Source organism: Rhea americana, unplaced genomic scaffold, assembly GCF_003343005.1.
Source record: "Rhea americana isolate MKP2758 unplaced genomic scaffold, rheAme1 scaffold_85, whole genome shotgun sequence".
In the NCBI taxonomy this organism is placed as follows: Eukaryota; Metazoa; Chordata; class Aves; order Rheiformes; family Rheidae; genus Rhea; species Rhea americana.
In genome coordinates this window covers 2,350,072-2,369,204 of record NW_028187034.1, presented here as the reverse complement: position 1 = coordinate 2,369,204, position 19,133 = coordinate 2,350,072, and the positions used below count along the sequence as shown (strand labels likewise).

At 51.4% G+C, this 19,133-nt stretch overlaps 1 protein-coding gene across 2 annotated transcripts; it reads right to left on the bottom strand.

Moving 5' to 3' along the window:
• Window positions 1–417: 417 nt before the first annotated feature.
• Window positions 418–18,338, bottom strand: CARD10 (caspase recruitment domain family member 10). Of its 2 annotated transcripts, none has more exons than XM_085323491.1 (21): window positions 18,268–18,338; window positions 16,101–16,319; window positions 15,598–15,735; window positions 14,942–15,267; window positions 12,484–12,666; window positions 11,378–11,533; window positions 11,124–11,249; window positions 10,762–10,956; window positions 10,519–10,665; window positions 9,656–9,771; window positions 9,392–9,432; window positions 8,577–8,697; window positions 7,915–8,095; window positions 6,936–7,059; window positions 6,342–6,582; window positions 5,960–6,029; window positions 5,522–5,621; window positions 4,866–5,024; window positions 2,342–2,463; window positions 1,589–1,704; window positions 418–1,329 (listed from the first exon to the last, which is right to left on the bottom strand). In XM_085323491.1, the coding sequence occupies exons 1-21, from the start codon at window positions 18,272–18,274 to the stop codon at window positions 1,122–1,124; spliced, it is 3,096 nt and encodes a 1,031-aa protein (XP_085179617.1). In that variant the 5' UTR covers window positions 18,275–18,338; the 3' UTR covers window positions 418–1,121. The 2 variants fall into 2 exon arrangements, with proteins under 2 accessions (XP_085179617.1, XP_085179618.1); XM_085323492.1 differs by having other exon boundaries at window positions 9,674–9,771.
• Window positions 18,339–19,133: the final 795 nt, after the last annotated feature.

The following is a 19,133-nucleotide window of genomic DNA, read 5'->3' as shown; positions in this document are numbered from 1 at the left end:
AGAAGTGCATGGCACTAGCAGTGCGCTAATCACAGAGATGAGAACACAGAGAGAACTTGACTCTCTAACGCTGGCAGCCTATCTTCTCCCATTACCGCAGGAACAGTGGGCTCAGCCCTCTGCCCAGTTTCCTGCCCCATGGGACCTCCCACAGTCCCTGCCCCCCTTTTCTCTTGCACAGGAAGAGCAAGGGGAAAGAGACCAGAAAACAGCTGGGCTGGCAGAGGCAGGAGAGAGCTTGATCTATGGCCTATTCTAACCCATCCTCTCGCAGCACCTTTTGCAAGAGCACAGCAAGAGCAATGCTCCTCCCTCCCTTAGACAGCTGTACAGGAGCCTCAACAAAAGGAGAAAAATATCCCACTATGTAGCAATCAGCCCTTTACATTAATACACAAACCCACAACCCACCGCCTATTCCCATTATAAATTATATTTAATTCTCCTTTATATGCAAGTAGCCAATAAATGGGTCCATTAATAATTTATAAGCAATAAAGAGTACAGTTCCCATAAAACAAGGATGTGTTGCAAAACCCACTTAGTGTCACTCCAGCTGCAGTGGGGTTCTTGCAAACAAGCACTGCTTCCTGCTCCTCAGGGCAGGAGGTGAGGTAGACAGAGAAAGATGGGGAGAGGACCCACAGCACACAGTGCTATGGGCAGGGGAAGACAGAGGTGATGAGAAAAGGGTCTCAGAGGTACCAAAAGAAAGGCTGGATGTACGCACACGTGCGTGAGCCCATGTGTGTGCACAATGCATTTCTACACACCCTGATTTCACAATCAAGTGTCCAATCTGGTGACCTAACCAGATACTAGAGCCAAAGGTAGGCCCAAGGGGATGGGAAATTAACCTTGAGGGCGGTTTCCAGCATAAAGGTGGAAGACATCTCTCCAATAAAACATGGAAAACTGTGTCTGTGGAGTTAACATGTGTAACTCTCCCACTCTGTGCAGCCTCAAGAGAACCTGAAAAACTACCCCAGGGGCATCTGCTGACAGCATCCCCTCGAGGAGAAAAGACATTCTGCCTAAAGGAGTTCAGGGAGACAGGGGCCTCTGAAAACAGCTCTTGAGAAAGGTAGCTGGCAGTAGTACCAGCTCTGCTAGGTCCCAGTTCAGTCATCGCCTTGTTCAATCCACAGTGGGCGGATTTGTTCCTGAAAGATGCAACTCCGAACCACCTTGGCCAGCTCCTCCACGTGACTCCAGGCCTGGGCATCCACACGGGCCCAAGAGCATGGAAGAATGTGAAGCGCCTGCTCCGCACCACGGCACACCTTCAGCACCTCTGAGTCCCGCTGGCCCGGCTTCCCCAGCAAGCTCCTGGGGAATCAAAGGGACACGTGTTACCCTGTGTAGAGAAATGTGGGGAGTGGGGAGGAAATGCCAGTGTTCCCACCTTGATCCCTACATGCACTCACACAAACAAAGTTGCTTTTCCTGCTCTTTTTCCCACAGCAACGCACCTGGCATACACATAGCTAGTACTCCCATTTGGGTATTTTGTCTCTTCCTTTGAATAGAGTCAAGGGTTTCTTTTTTCCTCCGTTAATATCCTCCATCCATACTGGTCTCCTCTTACCTGAGTCCTCTAACGTTCTTTTCCGTGACCTCGACATGGATAACAATGGGGTATATTTCACTTCTAATTAGATCCCTCACACTCTGAACTCCGAGCTCTAACAGGCAGTGTTTATTCTGGAAGGAAATCAAATAGATTTACTGATTTAAATGGAGAAGAAATAACCCCAGTTCCTGACAGTTACATTAAATCAAACCCCATACTGTGAAATATCATTGCTTTTCCGATAGTAATTCCATTAAATGTGGGATTTACAGCCAGGGCCAAGATGGAAGCAGAGAATTGAAGAGCAGGGTCATCTACTATATCACAGTCAGTCTGACCCAAGAGCCCACCAGACCCCCTGCTCAGCCAGTCTGTCTTCACATCCTTTCCTCCATCATCAGTCACAGACCCACATCTTCCTCATCTCCCCTGAGTAGAGCTATAGCCACTTTGGTGAAGATAAGGAATGCGAGAGCAGGGAGGCAGTTTTGGCATAAGGCATCTTCCATCATCTCCCCTACATATCCCCAGTCACCATTCCTTTCACCAGGGTGGACAGAGACTCAGGAGAAGACCTGTWTTTGTTGCTTCACAGCCCCACATCACCTGGATCTAAAATGCCCAAGTCACACAGTCCCCAAATAAGCAACTCCTTTTCTCTCAACATTTTTCTCCCTCTTTCCCCTTCTCTGCTGTCCCCTCTCCCCTTAGGATCTAAATGAGATACCCTATCCTTTTCCTCTCTCTCCACATCATACAGCTCAGCACCTTCTCCATTGCCTCTCGTATCATGCGGATTCGCCCGGGCTCCCTCCAGTCCTGGGGGGAACTGCTAGACACAGGGTCCTCCTTAGTGTGGGTAGTGTTGGGATGCCCTTCTGCCAGCTTCTCTGCAAGCCAAGAGGAAAGAAAGATATGAAAAGGGAGACATCAGCCACTTCTCCCTTTGGCACATACTTTCTACCTCAGATCCCGCACATTTGCAACCATGCTGATACTTAATCAAGTTCAGTGTTTATGGATTCTGGAGAGTGAGTCTAATTATATAGCATTACACGTTGGCATGGATTTCCTGCAGCTTTCTGCTTACAGAACAAGCAACATATCACAGCTGAAGACACCTTGCAGGGCAAAAGCAGTTCTTGTGTTGCAGTATCACAGCAGCCTAAGCCAGCTCACAGGCCTGATCCCCTTCTTTCCCGCTGCCACACTGTCCTGCTCCCACCTTGTAACTATTCTCAGACAGAATCCAGCAGTAAACTAATCATTTTATTTTACCAGGTAAGGTTTCTGCACGGTTACTGAGCTACATGGGCTCACAAACGGCTCCCGCAAGCAGCAGGGCTGGGGAAGCAGTGGGAGTGTGTATCTTGGCATGGGAAAATAGGAGGAAGATGGGGGGGGGCAAGCTGAACGTCCTTTTGTTGGTGGTAGCTAGAACCATCTCCCAGTGCTAACGGGTGGGCCTAGAGAGACAGCACATGGCAACTGAGCTGCAGGGCCTGCAAACATTTTGCAGGCTCTCAAGGAATGAATCCTGGTGTGCATCAGCTCACAAGGCTCTAAGTATTGCTAGTGCCCAAACAGCCTCCTCAAAGCCTCTCATCCCACACAGAGCTGTGCTTCTCCCAAGACAGAAAGCCAGAGATGGCATGGGCCCAGATCACCCTGACAGGAGAGCAGCAGAAGAATGAAGCTGAGATAGAAAACTGGGTGCCTTGGAGGCCACTAGGACAGCAGGTCTGGCAGGGTTAAAGCAATGATTCATCAGAAGACAAGACAACACACACACCTCACTCAGGAGCAGCAGGCTGAGCCACCAGCGTGGCTGAAGCAGGCACTGAGATCCACCTGCTGATACTGCTGCCCTGGGCAACTGCCCACACTGCCTATCCCCAGAATGAACAAATGAACATGACAAGAGGAGGGAGCCCTATCAAGAATTTCAAGAGCTGCCTTTGCTTCTCATTCTTAAAGCAGAAATAATGTAATCTATTCAGGATARGGCATGTTTGGGATCAGGTCCAGAGTGCATTCCACTCTCCACTTCTCCCAAGCCCAAGGTCAGCTGGGTATCCTCTGCTAACTGGGCCTGGCCACACAGGCAGTTCCCTGGTAAAGCTGGCTCCCATAAAGCCATCTGTTTTCTTTGAGGGCAGCAAGCTCCTATTGAAGATCACCTGCCTTATATTACTCTGCATTGGCTGGGGATTTCTCTGAGGTACAATGCAGACAGTGCAGAAAAGCAAAATGCTCAGGACTCCTGGGATTACCTTATTTCCCACACAACAGGCAAAGCAGACAGGAGTAAACAGAGTTTGTGCTCTCAATGCAAAGTCCCAGCTGCAGTAAATGGCTTTTGAAGCATGTCCCAATGCAATGTGAGGGGGACCCTGCAGAGGGCCTAGTAAGACAGGATATATGGCAAAGTTGCTTGGCTAACAAGCCCAGCAGAAGAAATTTATTTTTTGCAGAGCCTTCCCTTTTCATCAAAGCAGAGATTTTTCACCACTACTACCCTGCAAAAGGAAACATCGACTTTTTTCATTTCTGCATTTGGCAAAGGAAGATTTCTAAACACCGYGGAAGGGAGGTATAAGGAAAATGAAGGAAGAAGGAGGAAAAGACAGATTTGTTCTCTGTGAMAATTCCCTATGGGAGAAAAGCCCTCTCCCCAGCAGCCTCTACAGCTGTGTTCCAGCTTCACATTGTTGACAGAGGAAGTGGAGGACCTAACCAATGTGAGATGCTCTCATTCTGGTGGAGGCAAGATAAGCATRAAGTCAATCTGCAGATCTCACCTTGGGCAGGGGCTTCATCTCTGGGAAGAGCCACCTGCAGCAACAAGGCAATGCCATCACCACCCATTCAAGGGAAGACAGAAGACCCTTGTGCCTCAGAAGATCAGAAGAGAGGTCTGGCTTCCCTATGGGYCAAAGGGCAGGGCACAGTTAAGAAGAAGAGGGAACTCTTTGGAGACATTCAGCCCAAATGGCTGAAAGCTGACCTGACAACAGGTATTGCCTGGGAWGACTCTAAGACCCTCACAGTTTAGCTGCTGACACCTCATGTCCTCTCCAAGCTCCATGACACCAATCACTTCTCAGTTTTCCTGGGCTAACAGCACCTCTTCCCTGAATTGGACTCACCAAGGCCTCCACAGAAGAATAAATGGCAGGAGGTAAAAACAAGACGACAGTCTTGGAAATTAGGACATCTGTGTACTTTACTCACTCAGCCACAGTCACTCCTAAAACATCCTTGGGCAAGTTAACTGCTCATTGCCACCTACCTGCTGGGCACACATGAAAGTCCAGACGGGAGGTGGGCAAGTCCAGCAAGTTCCTGATGAGCCGTGGTGCAATGCAATCAGGTGACAGCACCACAGGACGAGGTGTCTGGACCACCACAGGGTGCACCAGGTTATAAGGCTTCAGGCTCCTGTCTGGGTCTGGAAGACAGGAATGAAGAAAAAGTCAAAGATGAGAACATGAAAGATAGGGCTGCCACCAGCAGCCTTCTCCCATGTTCTCCCTGTACCATCCCCTAGTCCTGACTCATGGATGCAGCTACAGGTCCCATGTCCCAGAAGAGATCTTCCACTGGAAACACCACTCCTCCATAAGCCAATGCCCCAGCTGTAACCTCCCTTATCCATCATCTAGAGAGTCACTGGAATTACAGTTACAGATTTATTCTCCTTTCTCTCCATAATGTGCTGGGTGACCCCAAGAACCATAACCGCAATAATGGAGAGCCCTAGAAACCTGGGAGAAGGAGCAGCATGTTTAAATATGATCAGGCTTCCCAAAAATCCATCAGGAAGGTAATATGAAGGATTCTGGACAAAAAGACTGGGGCATCCTAGGTACCCATGTACCTTCAGTGCCCTCAGAGGATGACTGAGTCTCCAACGGTGATGGGGCAGCTGTAGAGGTGAGAGCTCACCTGAGCAGGGATCCAGCCACAACTGCTGAGGGGGCTGTCCCGGGCTCCCCTGTGGCTTAGATTTTACTAGGCGTAGTTGGTCCAAGGCCCGTTTCTTTAGCTGAGGAGAAAGTGAGGGCACTAAGGCTGAAAGCACAGATCTCTTCACACACACACACAGCTGACTGCAGAGTACCCCCCAACAAAGGAGATGGAAGGCACATGTGGAGAGAAACCAGGCCTGCCCACCATCAGGCTCAGGCTGGGAAACAGGGAGCAGGTAGTGGAGCAGTCACAGAGCAAAGATGCTGCCTGGGCTATATGAGCCCGCTCTGCTTGCAAGCCAAGCTGCTATGTCCCTAAAGATCTAATGTCAGAGCAGGGCAGACTGTGTGCTGAGGTAAGAGAGTGAACATAGGTGCACACACACGGTTCTTAAAGCTGGTTTCTCTGGCTTACATTATTTCTGTGGCCCCTCTGCTGCCTGGGCATCTGACCCTTCTCTTGGATCTTCAAAAGCTGGTGGGCCCTGAAAAGACAGAGAGGTTGCCCTCARGCAAATCTAGAGCCCCCAGGGACCCTAGCCTGCTGTGACCCTCTTCTGCAACCTCCACAGAGACATGCTGAAGGATAAGCATAAAAGATCCCTCACTCAACCACCCATTCTCTCAAGGGCACCGAGATACCACTRCACTGGTCCCCGATACAAAGCTTGGACAGCTCACACAATCATGAGGGGAAAAGGCCAAAYCACACTTCTCAAGACTCCTAGTGGATGCTTATTGCAGAGAAATGGGACCGGTACCTCAGGAACCCCGTGTTTTTCTCCTCACACTGTTACCTGTTGTAGTTGGGCACTGTTCCCTTGTCCAGGTCCCGTAAGGTCAAGGGATCAACACGGGAACAGTACCATTCCAGCCGTCCTTTGTGCATGGTGTCCGTGACATGAATGATTTCCCGACACTTAACGCACAGTGCATAAGGGTCTGACTGCTCTGTGAGTGATAGATTGGTGCGTACATAGAACGAGTCTCCAGAAATCTTTCTCCCTTCTTCTAGGGCTTCACGTAGAGGCTGGTATCCTGGAGCGAAGCATACAGGTCAGCACAGGCAAGGACAAGAGACAGCCATCACCAACAAGAGAACCTGTCAAGATAGCACAGCAGTGATGCTACAGAAAGGAGTTCAGAGGATGCAAACAGATGGGAGGGTCTGTACCTCCATCCTGTAACTTAGAAGACGCACATATTACACCAGACATAGTAAATAACCAGAACTATGGCCAACCTCTGTGTCACACATTGTGGCCCAGGACTAAACAGGAGAGGAGAGAGAATGAATGAGAACAGAAATTTACCTCCAGGACAGGATGGAAGGTCTGGAAAGGGAGGCAGAGAGCCTAAGCTCAAAGGAGATCCTGCTGCCATGGCCTTACCTTGCAGGTCCAGCTGGAAGACAAGATTAGAGGGTTTGTCCCAGTGAAGCAGGCTCAGGTAGGCGACCTCCCGGGTGCAGTTCTCCAGGGAAAGCACTTCTTCTTTCAGTGATGGGACCCTCAGCTAGCAAGAATCAAATGCCATGAGACCCAGGGCTAGAAGAGCAGGCTCCTTCCCCCTCCAGCTCCTCACCCATCCTAAGTTATGCATGAGATACAGACCAAGGCAGGCCCAGGGAAAGCTCTACCTGAGGACAAGGCATTCTCATTCTGTATCTGGTTCCCTGCTCTGCCTYTGAAATACCTGCTGCCAGCCACTACCAGATCTGGACACTGGGCTGCTACAGAACTGAACATGTGTGTATGTCAGGGGAGAGGAGAAGGTTGGTTTACTTTCAGTCACAGGATATTAATTCAAGTACTTTAGCTGTATTTCAAGTGGTGTCATTCTTGCCAAAACAAATTCCTTTCCCCMCTCCAGGAGCTTTCTCCAGAGCAATTATTCTCTATAGCTTGAGAGGGTCATGAAGGCCTGCAAAATTTCACTCCAGAATCAACTGCTTTGCAATAGGTGTGAAAAGATGTAGTRTGCAAACTGCTCTGAAATGCTACAAGGCGACAGAGAACTCCAGGGACACACAGTCACATCACCGTCTTAATTTGTGTATCTCTATTATTTTTCCCTCCCACAGCTGAAAGAAATGTTTCAAGAAGACTCAGCATTTTTACATGCACTCGTAAGCTTGCCTGCAAAGCAACCTGGATGCCTGTTCATGCTGCACAGAGCTGTAGACAGGGAGCAGTCTCTGGAAACAAGAGAAATGGAGGCGTACCTCAAGTTGGGCAGAGGCCAGTTTGCACTGGAGCTTGTTTCATACTCCTTGTGTCTCAGGAGCATTGCACTGGAGCTTGTTTCATGCTCCTTGTGTCTCAGGAGCATTGCAATCCCCCAAAGAAGTGACCCTGTTCCCAGACTTACCTCAACGAGCCGGCAGCCTTCCCTGAGTCCTGTACTTTCGACCTGCGAACCTGGCTTGACCCACTGAACATAAATCCCTGTCCTGTTCCCTCCAAGGATGGAGATATCTGCTCCAAGCCTCTTCTCCTGGGGTGATGGGGTGATGGGGTGCCCCATGCTAGAAAGTTGTACCACCAGGGACCTGGCAAGGAGAAACACCAAGTCCAACTACTGAAGTGTGCTGCCTTTCTTAGAAACTAGTCCCCATGCACAGTGTCCAGTCACAAAGCATTTCTTTTATCAAGTACCATGAGATGTACCATGATTCACAGTCATAACCAAGGTGCATTCACAGAGCTTATGAACACCCAAAGCGCATTCTACCCTACCACCCCACCAGCCGCAGTACAGGATCTCCTGGTCCTGTCCCAAATCAGACAGATTTTTGTCTAAGTCCAGGGCACCATCTCCATCCCTGCTGTAACACATAGAACAGGCCAGAAAACTGGGACCCTGCTGGGAAGCAAGGACTACAGGAACTTCATTTCTTTTCTCTCTTGCTAGCAGAAAAGGGCCCACAGGAGAAAGGCAGAAAGGAATGGCTTTCCAAGCATGGTGTCCCAGGAGTGTGAAACGTTCCTCAAGTAACAGACAGAGTGCTTATTTCAGAGAGCAGCACTCACCTCCTGGTGACCTCCTTGCGACTGGGAAGCGTGGACAAGCAGATCTCTGACTTCACTCTGGCATAGGTGCTGCTGGAAGAAGAGGAGATGGCACCAAGCGACACACTAGCAAAACCACTGCCTAGGGAAGAGAGTAAGAAAAAGAGGGCATATCACCTCTCTGAACACTGCAGGGAGCCCACAGTCTCAGRGTGGCTGAGGTCTGTCACCTCCCTTCTCTGCATTTTCTAGCATCTGACTAGGAAATTGAGCTGAGTTTGAACAGTCTCCCTCCTGGAAAGGGGCACTCCCAAAGAGGAGCAGAAGAGTTAGGACTGGTTTCTTATGTCTCCTGAAAACAAACAGATTTTAATCCCCCTCATCAGCATTTTAATCACAAGCTGTGTCCCAGCAGAAACCACGGCCACCTGGACATGCCCTGAGGAGCTCAGCCACCAGCACCCACCATAGGATGTGCCAGCACCAATCTCCATTGCAGGAGATTTACAGCCCATCACTGAAAACACAGGTATTTATCTCCTCTGGCCCCTACTCTTCCAGTTCCAAATAGAGTTCCCCATCAACAAAAGTTCTCCATAAATTAAATAAATCAGGTGTGAATAGCTACACATTCTGCAGAAGACAAGCCAGCTTTTCCAGCTGTTGTACTTCACAGTCTAGTGTGGGATGTTTGCATCTATAGCACCCTGTTATGCGTGCAGAGCCGTCACAGTGAGTCACACAGACCAAAGGTATGAAGTAGTCAGCTGTTCACCCTCCTCTTCCCACAACCACCAATTCCTTCTAGCTAAGCCCTTTCGGGAAAGCGATGGTACCTGTTGCATCTTCCATGCTGCTAAAGGACCCACAGGACAAGCTGGAAAGGACACAAAGGTGTGCTGTGAGGCATCAGCTTTTCCAAAACCTGTTTACATCACATTCTCAATTCCCTCCCCACAGCTTTTTCCCACCCTGACACAAAAGCACCGTCCAGCCACCAGGCAGCTCCCAGCCAGCCTTCCTACTCACACTCCCGACTGCCAGCTTCCCCTCCCTTGCAGAGGAGAACACAGAGACTCACGCCACCCCCCAGAAGTCACCTTTTGTAGGGCATGCACCTATCTTCCCGCTGCCGCCGGAGGATGGAGCCGATGCAAGGTGGGAACGGGAAGGTGGAAAGGCGATTGATGTCCTTCTCACTGTCAGGAGTTACATCCTTGAACAGAGTGAGAGGGRGGTGCACTAACACCAGTGCCCAGCACTTCCCATCCCTCTTATTCAGACTAGGTTGCAAATAGCTCCTGATGTACCACACGCCTCTTCAGAGATCACCCACAGTTCTCCCTGTGCTCAGAGGTACCTTCCCATCCCAGAGGAGAGAACAGGGATGGAGATGCATGCCATCAAATCCTGTCTTTTTGCAAAATACAAGCACTAGTATCAGATGAAGGGATCAGATTCTCCCTGTACTTATATCTCACTCTTAGCCATGGCATACCCAGAGACACGAGTAACCCACTTTAGGATGCTATATGATGAGGATTCARAGAGTCAAAGGGACTTTAGTAAGCTCCATTAAAGACAATAGAATTGTTTGCTACAGGATTCAAAAGAGCTAGGATTTCTCCCCTGGCATACGTAGATAAAACAGTTTTTTTATAAAGGTCATAAGCTTACATCGGGCAGTTAATTTCTGGGGTGTTACATAGGGTGAAGGAAGTCTCACTCCCTGCTTTTTCCCAGATAACAAAGTACTGTACTCTTCGGTGCAGCTTTGGCTGGTTTATCTGATTTATTACTGACAAAGCTTCACACTTTGGTTTTGCTCTCATGTTAAGACATTGCCCTGCTCCATGTCTTCCAGCAAGCTATACATCAGCCCAATGCTTCTGTGTGCTTCCAGAGCAGTATGGATCACTGCTGCCCTCAGTTCAGGGCAAACATCCCATGGTCAAGTACTCACCATGCTCTGAATGGCAGAGTCTCCCAGAAACGGGATGTCAGAAACTGCCAGTGCTTCCACAAGCCCATTCGTCAGGCTGGAAGGGTTGTCTGTGAGGCTCCAGGTGCTGCTGAGATTGGAGCAGAGCGAGTAGGAAGAGCTGCACATCTAGGAGAGAAGGCACCCATCATCCCATTGCATCTCCCAAGACACAGCCCTGGTCTCTTTCCCCCTCCACTCCCCTTTCCTTCTAGCCTCCTTCACCTTGCTCAGGCTGCGGTTGCCTTGGCACCGGTGGAGTTGGGCCTCCAGTGTGCTGTTCAGCCCTTCTGCTTGGCTCAGTTTGCTTAGRAGGTCATCCCTCTCCTCTTCCAGGGCCCGCACGCGTTTGCGGTACTGGTCCTTCTCAACCAGGCTCTGAGAGTATTGTAGCTGCACCCCATCTCGACTCTGGATAGCCTGCAAGAAGCCAGGCTGCAATTTAGAGGATTGCAACAGTAATCTTCCYCCCTCCCCCATCTTGGCATGGCTGAAGAAGATCTACTGGCGAAGGAGGCTATATACACAGCAGAGAAAAAAGCCCTGATCCTGCTGGGAGGTGGAGAGACAGAGGAGAGACAATTCACCTGGTCTCGCTCTTTCTCTATCTCCTCCAGCTGCAGCAGCACTGTGTTCATCCGATGCTTGTAGAGATCACAGTCCTTCTGCAGTGTCCGATATTTCAGTTGCAGATCTTCCACCTCCTGGAGATACTGGCAAGAGTGATTAGCAAGCATTAGCCCTTCCAGACGTGAGTGGTGTGGCTTCCCAGGCCCTTCCCTCCCCACTCTTCCATGCCCTGCTCTGTGTGCAGGAACRGGAGTGGTGAGGGATGCATTACCTTATCTCTCAACTCTTCGGCCCACTGCAGCTCATTCTGCACAGAGTGGAGTTTCTGGCAGAGATCCTGCCGGTCATCTTGAGCTTCCTTCCAGTCATGCTCCAGGATGTCCAACAAGATCTGCTCAGAGCCTGGCACTGGGCACTCACCTGGTGTCTAGGAAGTGAGAGGGTACCATCACTTTACCACAAGCACCATGGGATGACCAGATGAGGGTAAGCGCCTGGCTGAGCAGGTGAACAATAGGCAGGTTGTCATTACTACGGTCATCACTACTGTATAAATCTACTGTGCACTCAGCCTGAGTGTGGTGTGCAGGTCCAATCCTCCCCATCTCCTCAAAGGAGACAGGAGGACTGGAAAAGATCCAGGCAAGATGAGAGGTCAGATCATGGACGGGTTCCACTATAGAGAACATGTGAGTAGGCTGGGCTGTGCCAGGCTGAGGTTGAGGGGGATAAGAGCAAGATCTATAAAATCACAGGTGATCCTGGGCAATGGAGAGGGATCATCTCTCTGAAACAAGAGCATCTCTCCCAAAACAGAGCAGGTAAAGAACTACTCTGTCGAAGGTCACCACGTGAAGGACCAGGCAGTGAGGCTGCCCACCACATGGAGATTTACAAGGCACCTCTGTTGTTCTAGGCTCCATGGCACCCAGCTGGGGACGCAAGYGTGAGGTCAGGCCTCCCAGGTGCTACAGGGAGTCGTAACACCAGCTAGGTCTTTGCAGTCCCATAACCAAAATACCACTTGCCTYTGTGAGATCCAACCCCAAGTAATAGTGTCTGCACAAAGGCTGTAGCTCCAGCCTCTCTCACCCTGAGTATACAAGGTTAACCATCACAGTCCACAGTGAAAGGCACAAAGTCGCATGTGTGAGCACACATAAGAGTCACAGAGTTGCAAACAAGGACCAATCACTGCCCCAGACYCAGAGTCAACAGCAGCCACCAAAGGCAAGCAATCTGCCCAGAGGAAGGGATCAGCTAGGCCGGGGCAGTGACTGCCCCCTTCTTTCCAGTGGTGATTCACCTATGTCACCAGCACTGTATGCACAACCAGGGAAGGAGTTGGCCTGGAGCCTGCTCTGCCCTGTCAGGTACCTTTAACATGCCCTGCAGCTCCTGCAGCGATGCTGTAAGCCGCTGGTTCTCAGCCCACAGTTCGGACACTGTGTCAGGGTGGCTCCGCTCCTCTGCCTCTCGCTGGGGCAGCGCAGAGGCCTGTTTCCTCAGCAGGCTGCACTCCTCTTCCAGGCTGGTGACTTTGCATTTTAGCTGGTCCACCTGCCACAAAGAGAAGAAACATAGTCTGACAGCCCCTCCTGCAACCTCCTCCGCCTTAGAGGGGAGTGAAGCAGAAAGGAAGCTGGGCAGAAAAGTGGTCTGGAGGCAAGAAATGTGAAAGCTGGGAAACGAAGTGAAGAAAGTATCCTACAGCTGAGGTAAGGTTAACACAGCTGAATATACAAAGTTTTTACTGTAGGACGGAGAAGGAAGATGCACTTGTACTGAATTTTCCTCTAAGTGCACTCAGTCTCAGGGGCTTCCCTTTGTGCAACAACTTTCTTGCTACCTTGGAGCACCCACAGCRCAGCTGGCCCTGACCCTAGGTGGAGCAGGGACCTCTGATGTCCTACCAAGGCCTGCAATTGTGACAGTCTCACAAATGCTTTCCAACTAGAACAGCTGAGAAACAAACTCACAACAGAAAAATCCACTAAAGGCTATTCAATGCAGGAGGACACCTCTGACCTGGGAAGTGTTTGAGCATCAAATCATGACAAGCTGCAGGATTTCACAGACGTATCACCCCACACTTGCCTACTCTCACATTCTTCTATCAGCATGTCACTGGAGACATGGTGCTGGATGAGATGGAAGTTCATGTTGGCCTTGTCTGGCCACTCTTATGTCAACACTGACTCCTCAGAGTGTGTCCATCCCACGACCAGAAGCTCAGGGGCTGTAAGTAGGAGGAAACATGAGCCCAAGCTCATTGGCTAGACACTTCTTAGACATAGGACATGGAGGTTGGTTACTTTTAGGATTGTGGTGGGGTCCTCACAGACCTGCAATGACTGACGAGGTTAATCAGGAAACAAGAGTTTCAAAGTCAATGGGCTTTGGGAGCATATGGGGTTGCAGGAACATATTAAAGCCACTGAGCACTAAGAAGCACTGTCAAAATTGCCAAGAAGGAATTCGGGGACTGGATTATTTCTGTAGATCTGCCAAGGGACCTAGAATGAGCAACCAGGACCAGTCAATTCTTGGATCTTAGCAGTCAGGAGTGGAAGGCAGGCTGGGACCTTGTGGGATTTCTCCACACTACAGTTACCCAAAGGGAGTTCACCTCTCTGCTCAGAGGAGACCTGGGAGAGTTGCCATGGGCAGGAATAATGGATAAAAGGTAGGGAGGAATCCCAGTACTGGCACACCAGGAAAAGGAATGAAAGGTAACCACAGGGCTGTGCGAGAAGCCCAGRCCCAGACTGGCAGTGGGAATACCAYGAGGCAGCAGAAGAAAGGCAAAACAGAGTTATAAATAAGTTCAAGGTACAGCTGTCCTTGCCCAGACAGGAAATGGGTGCATTTACTGGAGGTGAGAGCTTGGCAGCTGCAGCGCAGTGTCATGAATTCCTTCAGGTATGCAGCATGAGCCTCTGAAACATCATCAGAGGGAGGAGGAAGTGATGAGGATGGACTCTGGGCCAAAACACTCCTATGCACAGCAAGGAGTGCTGGCAGCTCCACGCAGCACACATATGCCTAGAGCCTTGTGTGCAGGCAGATGCATAGCCGTGATCATCACTAGAAAAAAAGTGAATGCAAGCCCTTTCCTGGGGAAGAAATAAACACAATCCCCATAACATGCAACCTGACAGAATTAGCTGTCTCCTGCAGGTCTCTACTGATGGGACACAACATAGGCACCCATTGGCAGAGCATACAGCAAGGCTGACAGGGCAGAAAACAGATGCAGAAATAGACAGGGCATCTCATGGTACCAATGGCCAGGCTGAAAGAGCACAAAGCCATCACTGGGAAGGGGGTCAACYTAACAGCTCCTCTGGGCAGTTGCTTCAGGCTTTTCTACATGACACATCTCCAGTCACAGCATGAAACCACTGCCTCTTTCCTGCCTTGGGGAACATGTCACGAGGCACAGCTGTGAGGAGATCACAATTCAGGCTAACTGGCTGCATCCAGTGCACATGAGGCCAGAGTGCAATGCTGCACAAATGCACTAAATACTTGAAAGCACAAGGTGAAAGCCAACAAGTCTCACATGCCATGTCCATCACTTGGCCRCCCTGCCATGCTTGGAGTACACTCCTCCTCAAGAGCAGACGCCAGCCAAGGTGCATCCATGCACCCTRACACATGTTCAGCTGTACAATGGATCAGCTCCTTCATGATCAAGCACCACCGTGCACAAACATTCACATACATCCTTCTCAGCTGTGCCACCACATTCWTTCCTTCAGTGACTGCCAAATCCCCAGCTTCTCGCCTCCCTTGCTGACAAGACATGCCCCCACACTCCTCGGTACCCTACCACCAACTGCAGGTCCCGGCTCCGCAGCACAGCCAAGTTCTTCTCCTCACAGAGCTGAGCATAGCGCATGGCCATCATGTAGTTCTCATCCTTCAGCCTCAGTAGCTCCACACTGTTGGAGTCCCACTCTTCTCTCAGCCGCTGGCAACGCTCTTGCACCTTCAGGAGTTCTTGCAGCCGCTGCTCCAGCCGGGCCTGTTCTTGCTCCAAGGCCTGGTTTTTCACCTGGAGCTGGTGTTCCTTCAGCAAATGCTCTTTCCGCTGAGCCCTCACCTTCTTCACCTCCATCATCAGGAACTGAGTTAGTCCCTCAGGGCCTTCCTCATCTGGGAGGGAGAAAGGAGAAGCAAGTCCTGGTTGCTTAGACAGAGGCAACCCTGAAAAAACGGTCTACAGATTTGCCCATCGCTCTCCTTCAAGGGGTGTCACAGTCTCTGAGGTGTGCAGCCTTTCTCACCCTGGTGCTTATTGCACCATGGTCCCATGTACATATCATACGGCCCCCTCCTTGCAAAATTCACAGCACAAGGCTGTCAGGGTTCCCTGAAAGCAGGTAGTTCATGCCAGGGTTTTATGCACAGATATGCACATACACAGAGTTTTGGCACTTCCCATGCAACCAGCAGCTAAAGGGAGAACAGAGCACTTGCTCTTACCCAGGATCATAGAGCAGCGCTGGGCTGGCTCCTTCCCTGTTAGCCGAGTGTAGTGCTCTGGATAATAAAACTCTAAGGACTCTAGAAAGGCTTCATAGCCTCGTTTCCCACGGCGCCGAAGGATGTCCATCAGGTAACCTGAAAGAAGGGATAAACAGGTAGGATGAATTCCCTACAAACTAAAGAAGAACAGCATAGCCCAACCTCATGATACAAAATAGCATCTCCACCAAATCTACCTCCCTCCACAGGAAGCTAAAGTTGGAGATGGGACTGAGGTGGGAGTGCTGCCTGCATATGTGTGTTCTCAGGGGGAATCACAGCAGAGGAGGMGGAGATCTGGCTGCAGAGCATCTCAGTCAACAGCAAAGACAAGTGGCAGTGCAGTGGGAGGGAGCCATAAGGGCAGAACACCACATGCTGAAGAGTATCCACTATTTCCCCAAAATAGGTTCTCCCTCAAAAACAGGCCTAACTTTGTACAAGTCTGTGCTTTCTCCYACCTGTCCGATTGCTCTTGCAAGGGAATCGGCATGAATTCAGCACTTCTTCYTCATCCTGCTCGTCTATCACACGGCACTGGCGCAGGTAGGGGGTAAGCTTTGCAGGGTTCAGGGAACGGGTCAGCTGGTGCCGTGCGCTCTCAATTTTTTCCCAAAGGATGTCTTCTTCCTCCTCCTGCTCTGAGAGGCTAGAGGTTTGGACAGGGCCATTCTCCAGGGCTTGAAGGATAAAAGGAAAGAGAGAAAGTCTGAGGACTAATAGCGGAGCACAGGGAAAAAGGCATGAGTAGACATGGGAGAACATGAATCAAGGTATGATTCCATGAATGCTTTGGTTCTTCTGTAACAGGACCCAAATACATCTACAGTCATTTAGACTTCCAGTCTATCTAGCTGGATCCTGATGTGTCAGCTGAGGGCCTCAGATATGTAGGAGGCAGAAGGCAGTGGTGCCTAGGCGAGTTAGGAGCATATACTGTAGGAAGCCTAGGGAAAAGGCCATCTTCTCCCCTGAAACATTCTGACATTCCTCCAGACCATCACACATCTTCCCTTTTTCCCCATCCTTGCCTTCAGGAATGAGGGGTTTTGTGACTCTCAAAAGGGTCATACCTCAAGATTTGGTAACCAAACTGAAGTTCTAAAGGGCAGTATGCCACAGAGCACCTTGGCACAAGGTACTAGAGGCAAAGGGGAATTCCCTGTATCTTCTACACATTACTCTGGGGCACTGGAAAAACTCAGCAACAAGGCAATCTCTCTGTCAACTAGAACAGAAACCCTCTGAAGTCAGTAGACCGAGGACACCTTACRGCAATGGTGAACCTGCTCCATTAAGGAGTTGTTCTCTTCCCAGCAGGATATCAACCCAACCATCGCATCAATTTTCGCTCGAGAAATAAAGCCTGCATCACAGGCCAGCACAAATCCTTAGAGCTCACAACTCAAAACATAGCAAAAACCTGCTGAGACCTGGAAGTCATTTTTCCTCCCCAGTGTGCACCATTACCTCCCCCTCTGTGGCTGGCRTCAAGTCCAGCTTTCCTACCTCAGCCACACAAACCTCTAAGGCAGTGTACGCATTCCTGTTGCATGAAGGCAAAGAGAAAGAAATCTCCTGCTCTTTTTTTCCTTCTCCCTCACCCCACTCCYCCATTCCCACGAGGAGAATGATTCCACACTATTTTAGACAACCATCTAGCATGGCAAGCAGAATGACTGAGAGAGCTGTGCAGAAGTTARTCCTCCAAGTAGAGAGATGGCTAGCTCAAGGTCTGCTGCATTCAGGATAAAAGGAAGAGAGAATTGTTGAGTCCACAAAAGATATTCAAGTGTCTGATTCTCAGCAYCAAAAGTCTTAGGAGCCTAAATACTGGTAAAGTTCTGGACTGTCCTACTGATAAGGAGGGTTGAAAAAAGAATGGAAACTGCATTTCTTGTAGAAGCTGTTTTCTCTCATCCGGGACACACTTCTTTGCYAGAGGGGCACAATTACGAAAAAGGGCGATGCAACACCAGGTAACAAAAAGTGTGCCGTTTTCCAAACTTTGCCTCCTGTTTTGAGCTCTGCTCCTTGGCACCAGATTTATGCCTTTAAATCAAAGTGTTTCTCCAAAAAACTAAGTGGGCAGGGAGAACTGTGCAAGCAGCAACCAGTTTCTTGGCAGGCAGGCTTGGCAGAGAGAGAGAGGGCAAGGGGGTCCTGGGAGACAGTACCAGCACCTCCTACTGTGGCCCCTCCAGGCCTAGCTCCTGGCAGAGAGGAAGGCACCGTGTTTTTCTGCCCGTTCGCTTCCCCTTTTGGCAAGCCTGAAGACACAGCCCGACTCTAGGGAAAGACAAGCTGGATGCCAACCCTGAGGAGCAGACAGTAGCTAGAGAAAGAAGGGCAGGAGAGGTACAACTCTCCCCCTCCCCCCCCCCCCCGCAATTTCTGAGTTTCTGACTCTGGCCCGTGCAAAAAGACATGCGGTGCCAGTGCCGCCCCCTCCCCGCTTCCCCCGGGGCGACTCAAAGGCCTGGCAGCAGCCGCGGGCGGGGGGGGGAAACAGCATGAGCCTCCCCCGAGGGCCCGGCCCGCAGCTCTACAAGGAGCGGGGGAGCAATGCGGGGAGGAGGGGGAGAAAGCCGGCTGCCCCCCGCCCGGGCACAGGGCTCGCCGCCTTACCTGCCATGCCGGCGGCTGCCGGGCGGGCTGCGCCCCGCTGCAGCGCGGCCGCTTCGCCGCTGCGGCAGGTGTGTCTGCCGCGCTCTCCCCACCCCGCTGCACCTTTCCCCTCTCCTCCCTCCTTCCCTCCCTCCGCCCGGCTGCGAGGGGAGGGAGCCGGCAGCCCCGAGGCAACGCGAGCCGGAGCGGCGCGGCGCCCCCGCCCCGGGGCTCCCCCCGCCCCGGCGGCACTGCAGGGCCCTGGCGGCACTCACCGGTGCGGCGGCCCCCGGGCGCGGGCCCCGGGTGAAGGCGAGCGGCGCCCCCCGCCTCCGCAAAGCAGCCCCGGGGGAGCAGAGGGGCTCCGGGAGCAGAGCAGGGCGGGGGGGCAGCCCCCCAGCTCCTCCCGGCCTCCRAGCGCCTCCGGCTGCTTTTCACCTGGGCGCGCTGGGCAAAGGCTTTTTGTCTTCTCTCTGCCCCCACCTCCGCCCGCCGGCCTGGAGCTGCTCTCCGGAAGGATGTGGCTCGCTGGCAACTTCTCTTCTGAAACGCACCCGGCTTCACCTTCCCGCAGACCGGTGGGGGAAGGGGGTACCCGGCTTGGCCCCCCTGCCCGGGCAGGGGGGTTCAGGTCCTCGGCACGTGGCAGGGCACAGCTCTGCTGGGGGACAGGAGGTGGGTAAGGGGAGGCCTTTGATTTAAGGGCTCCAGAAGGTGTAGCCTGGTTCTGGAGCGAGGGGGGGGGTTGACTAAGGGGAGAAAGTGGGAGCTGGGCAGGAGGCTGGTTGCAAGAGGCCTGATCCAGCCCAAGGAGAGGCCCCACGGCTTTAATTTTGGTCCTCAGTAGTGTCTGTGCATGGATCTGGGCATGGAGGCATCCCCCAGGC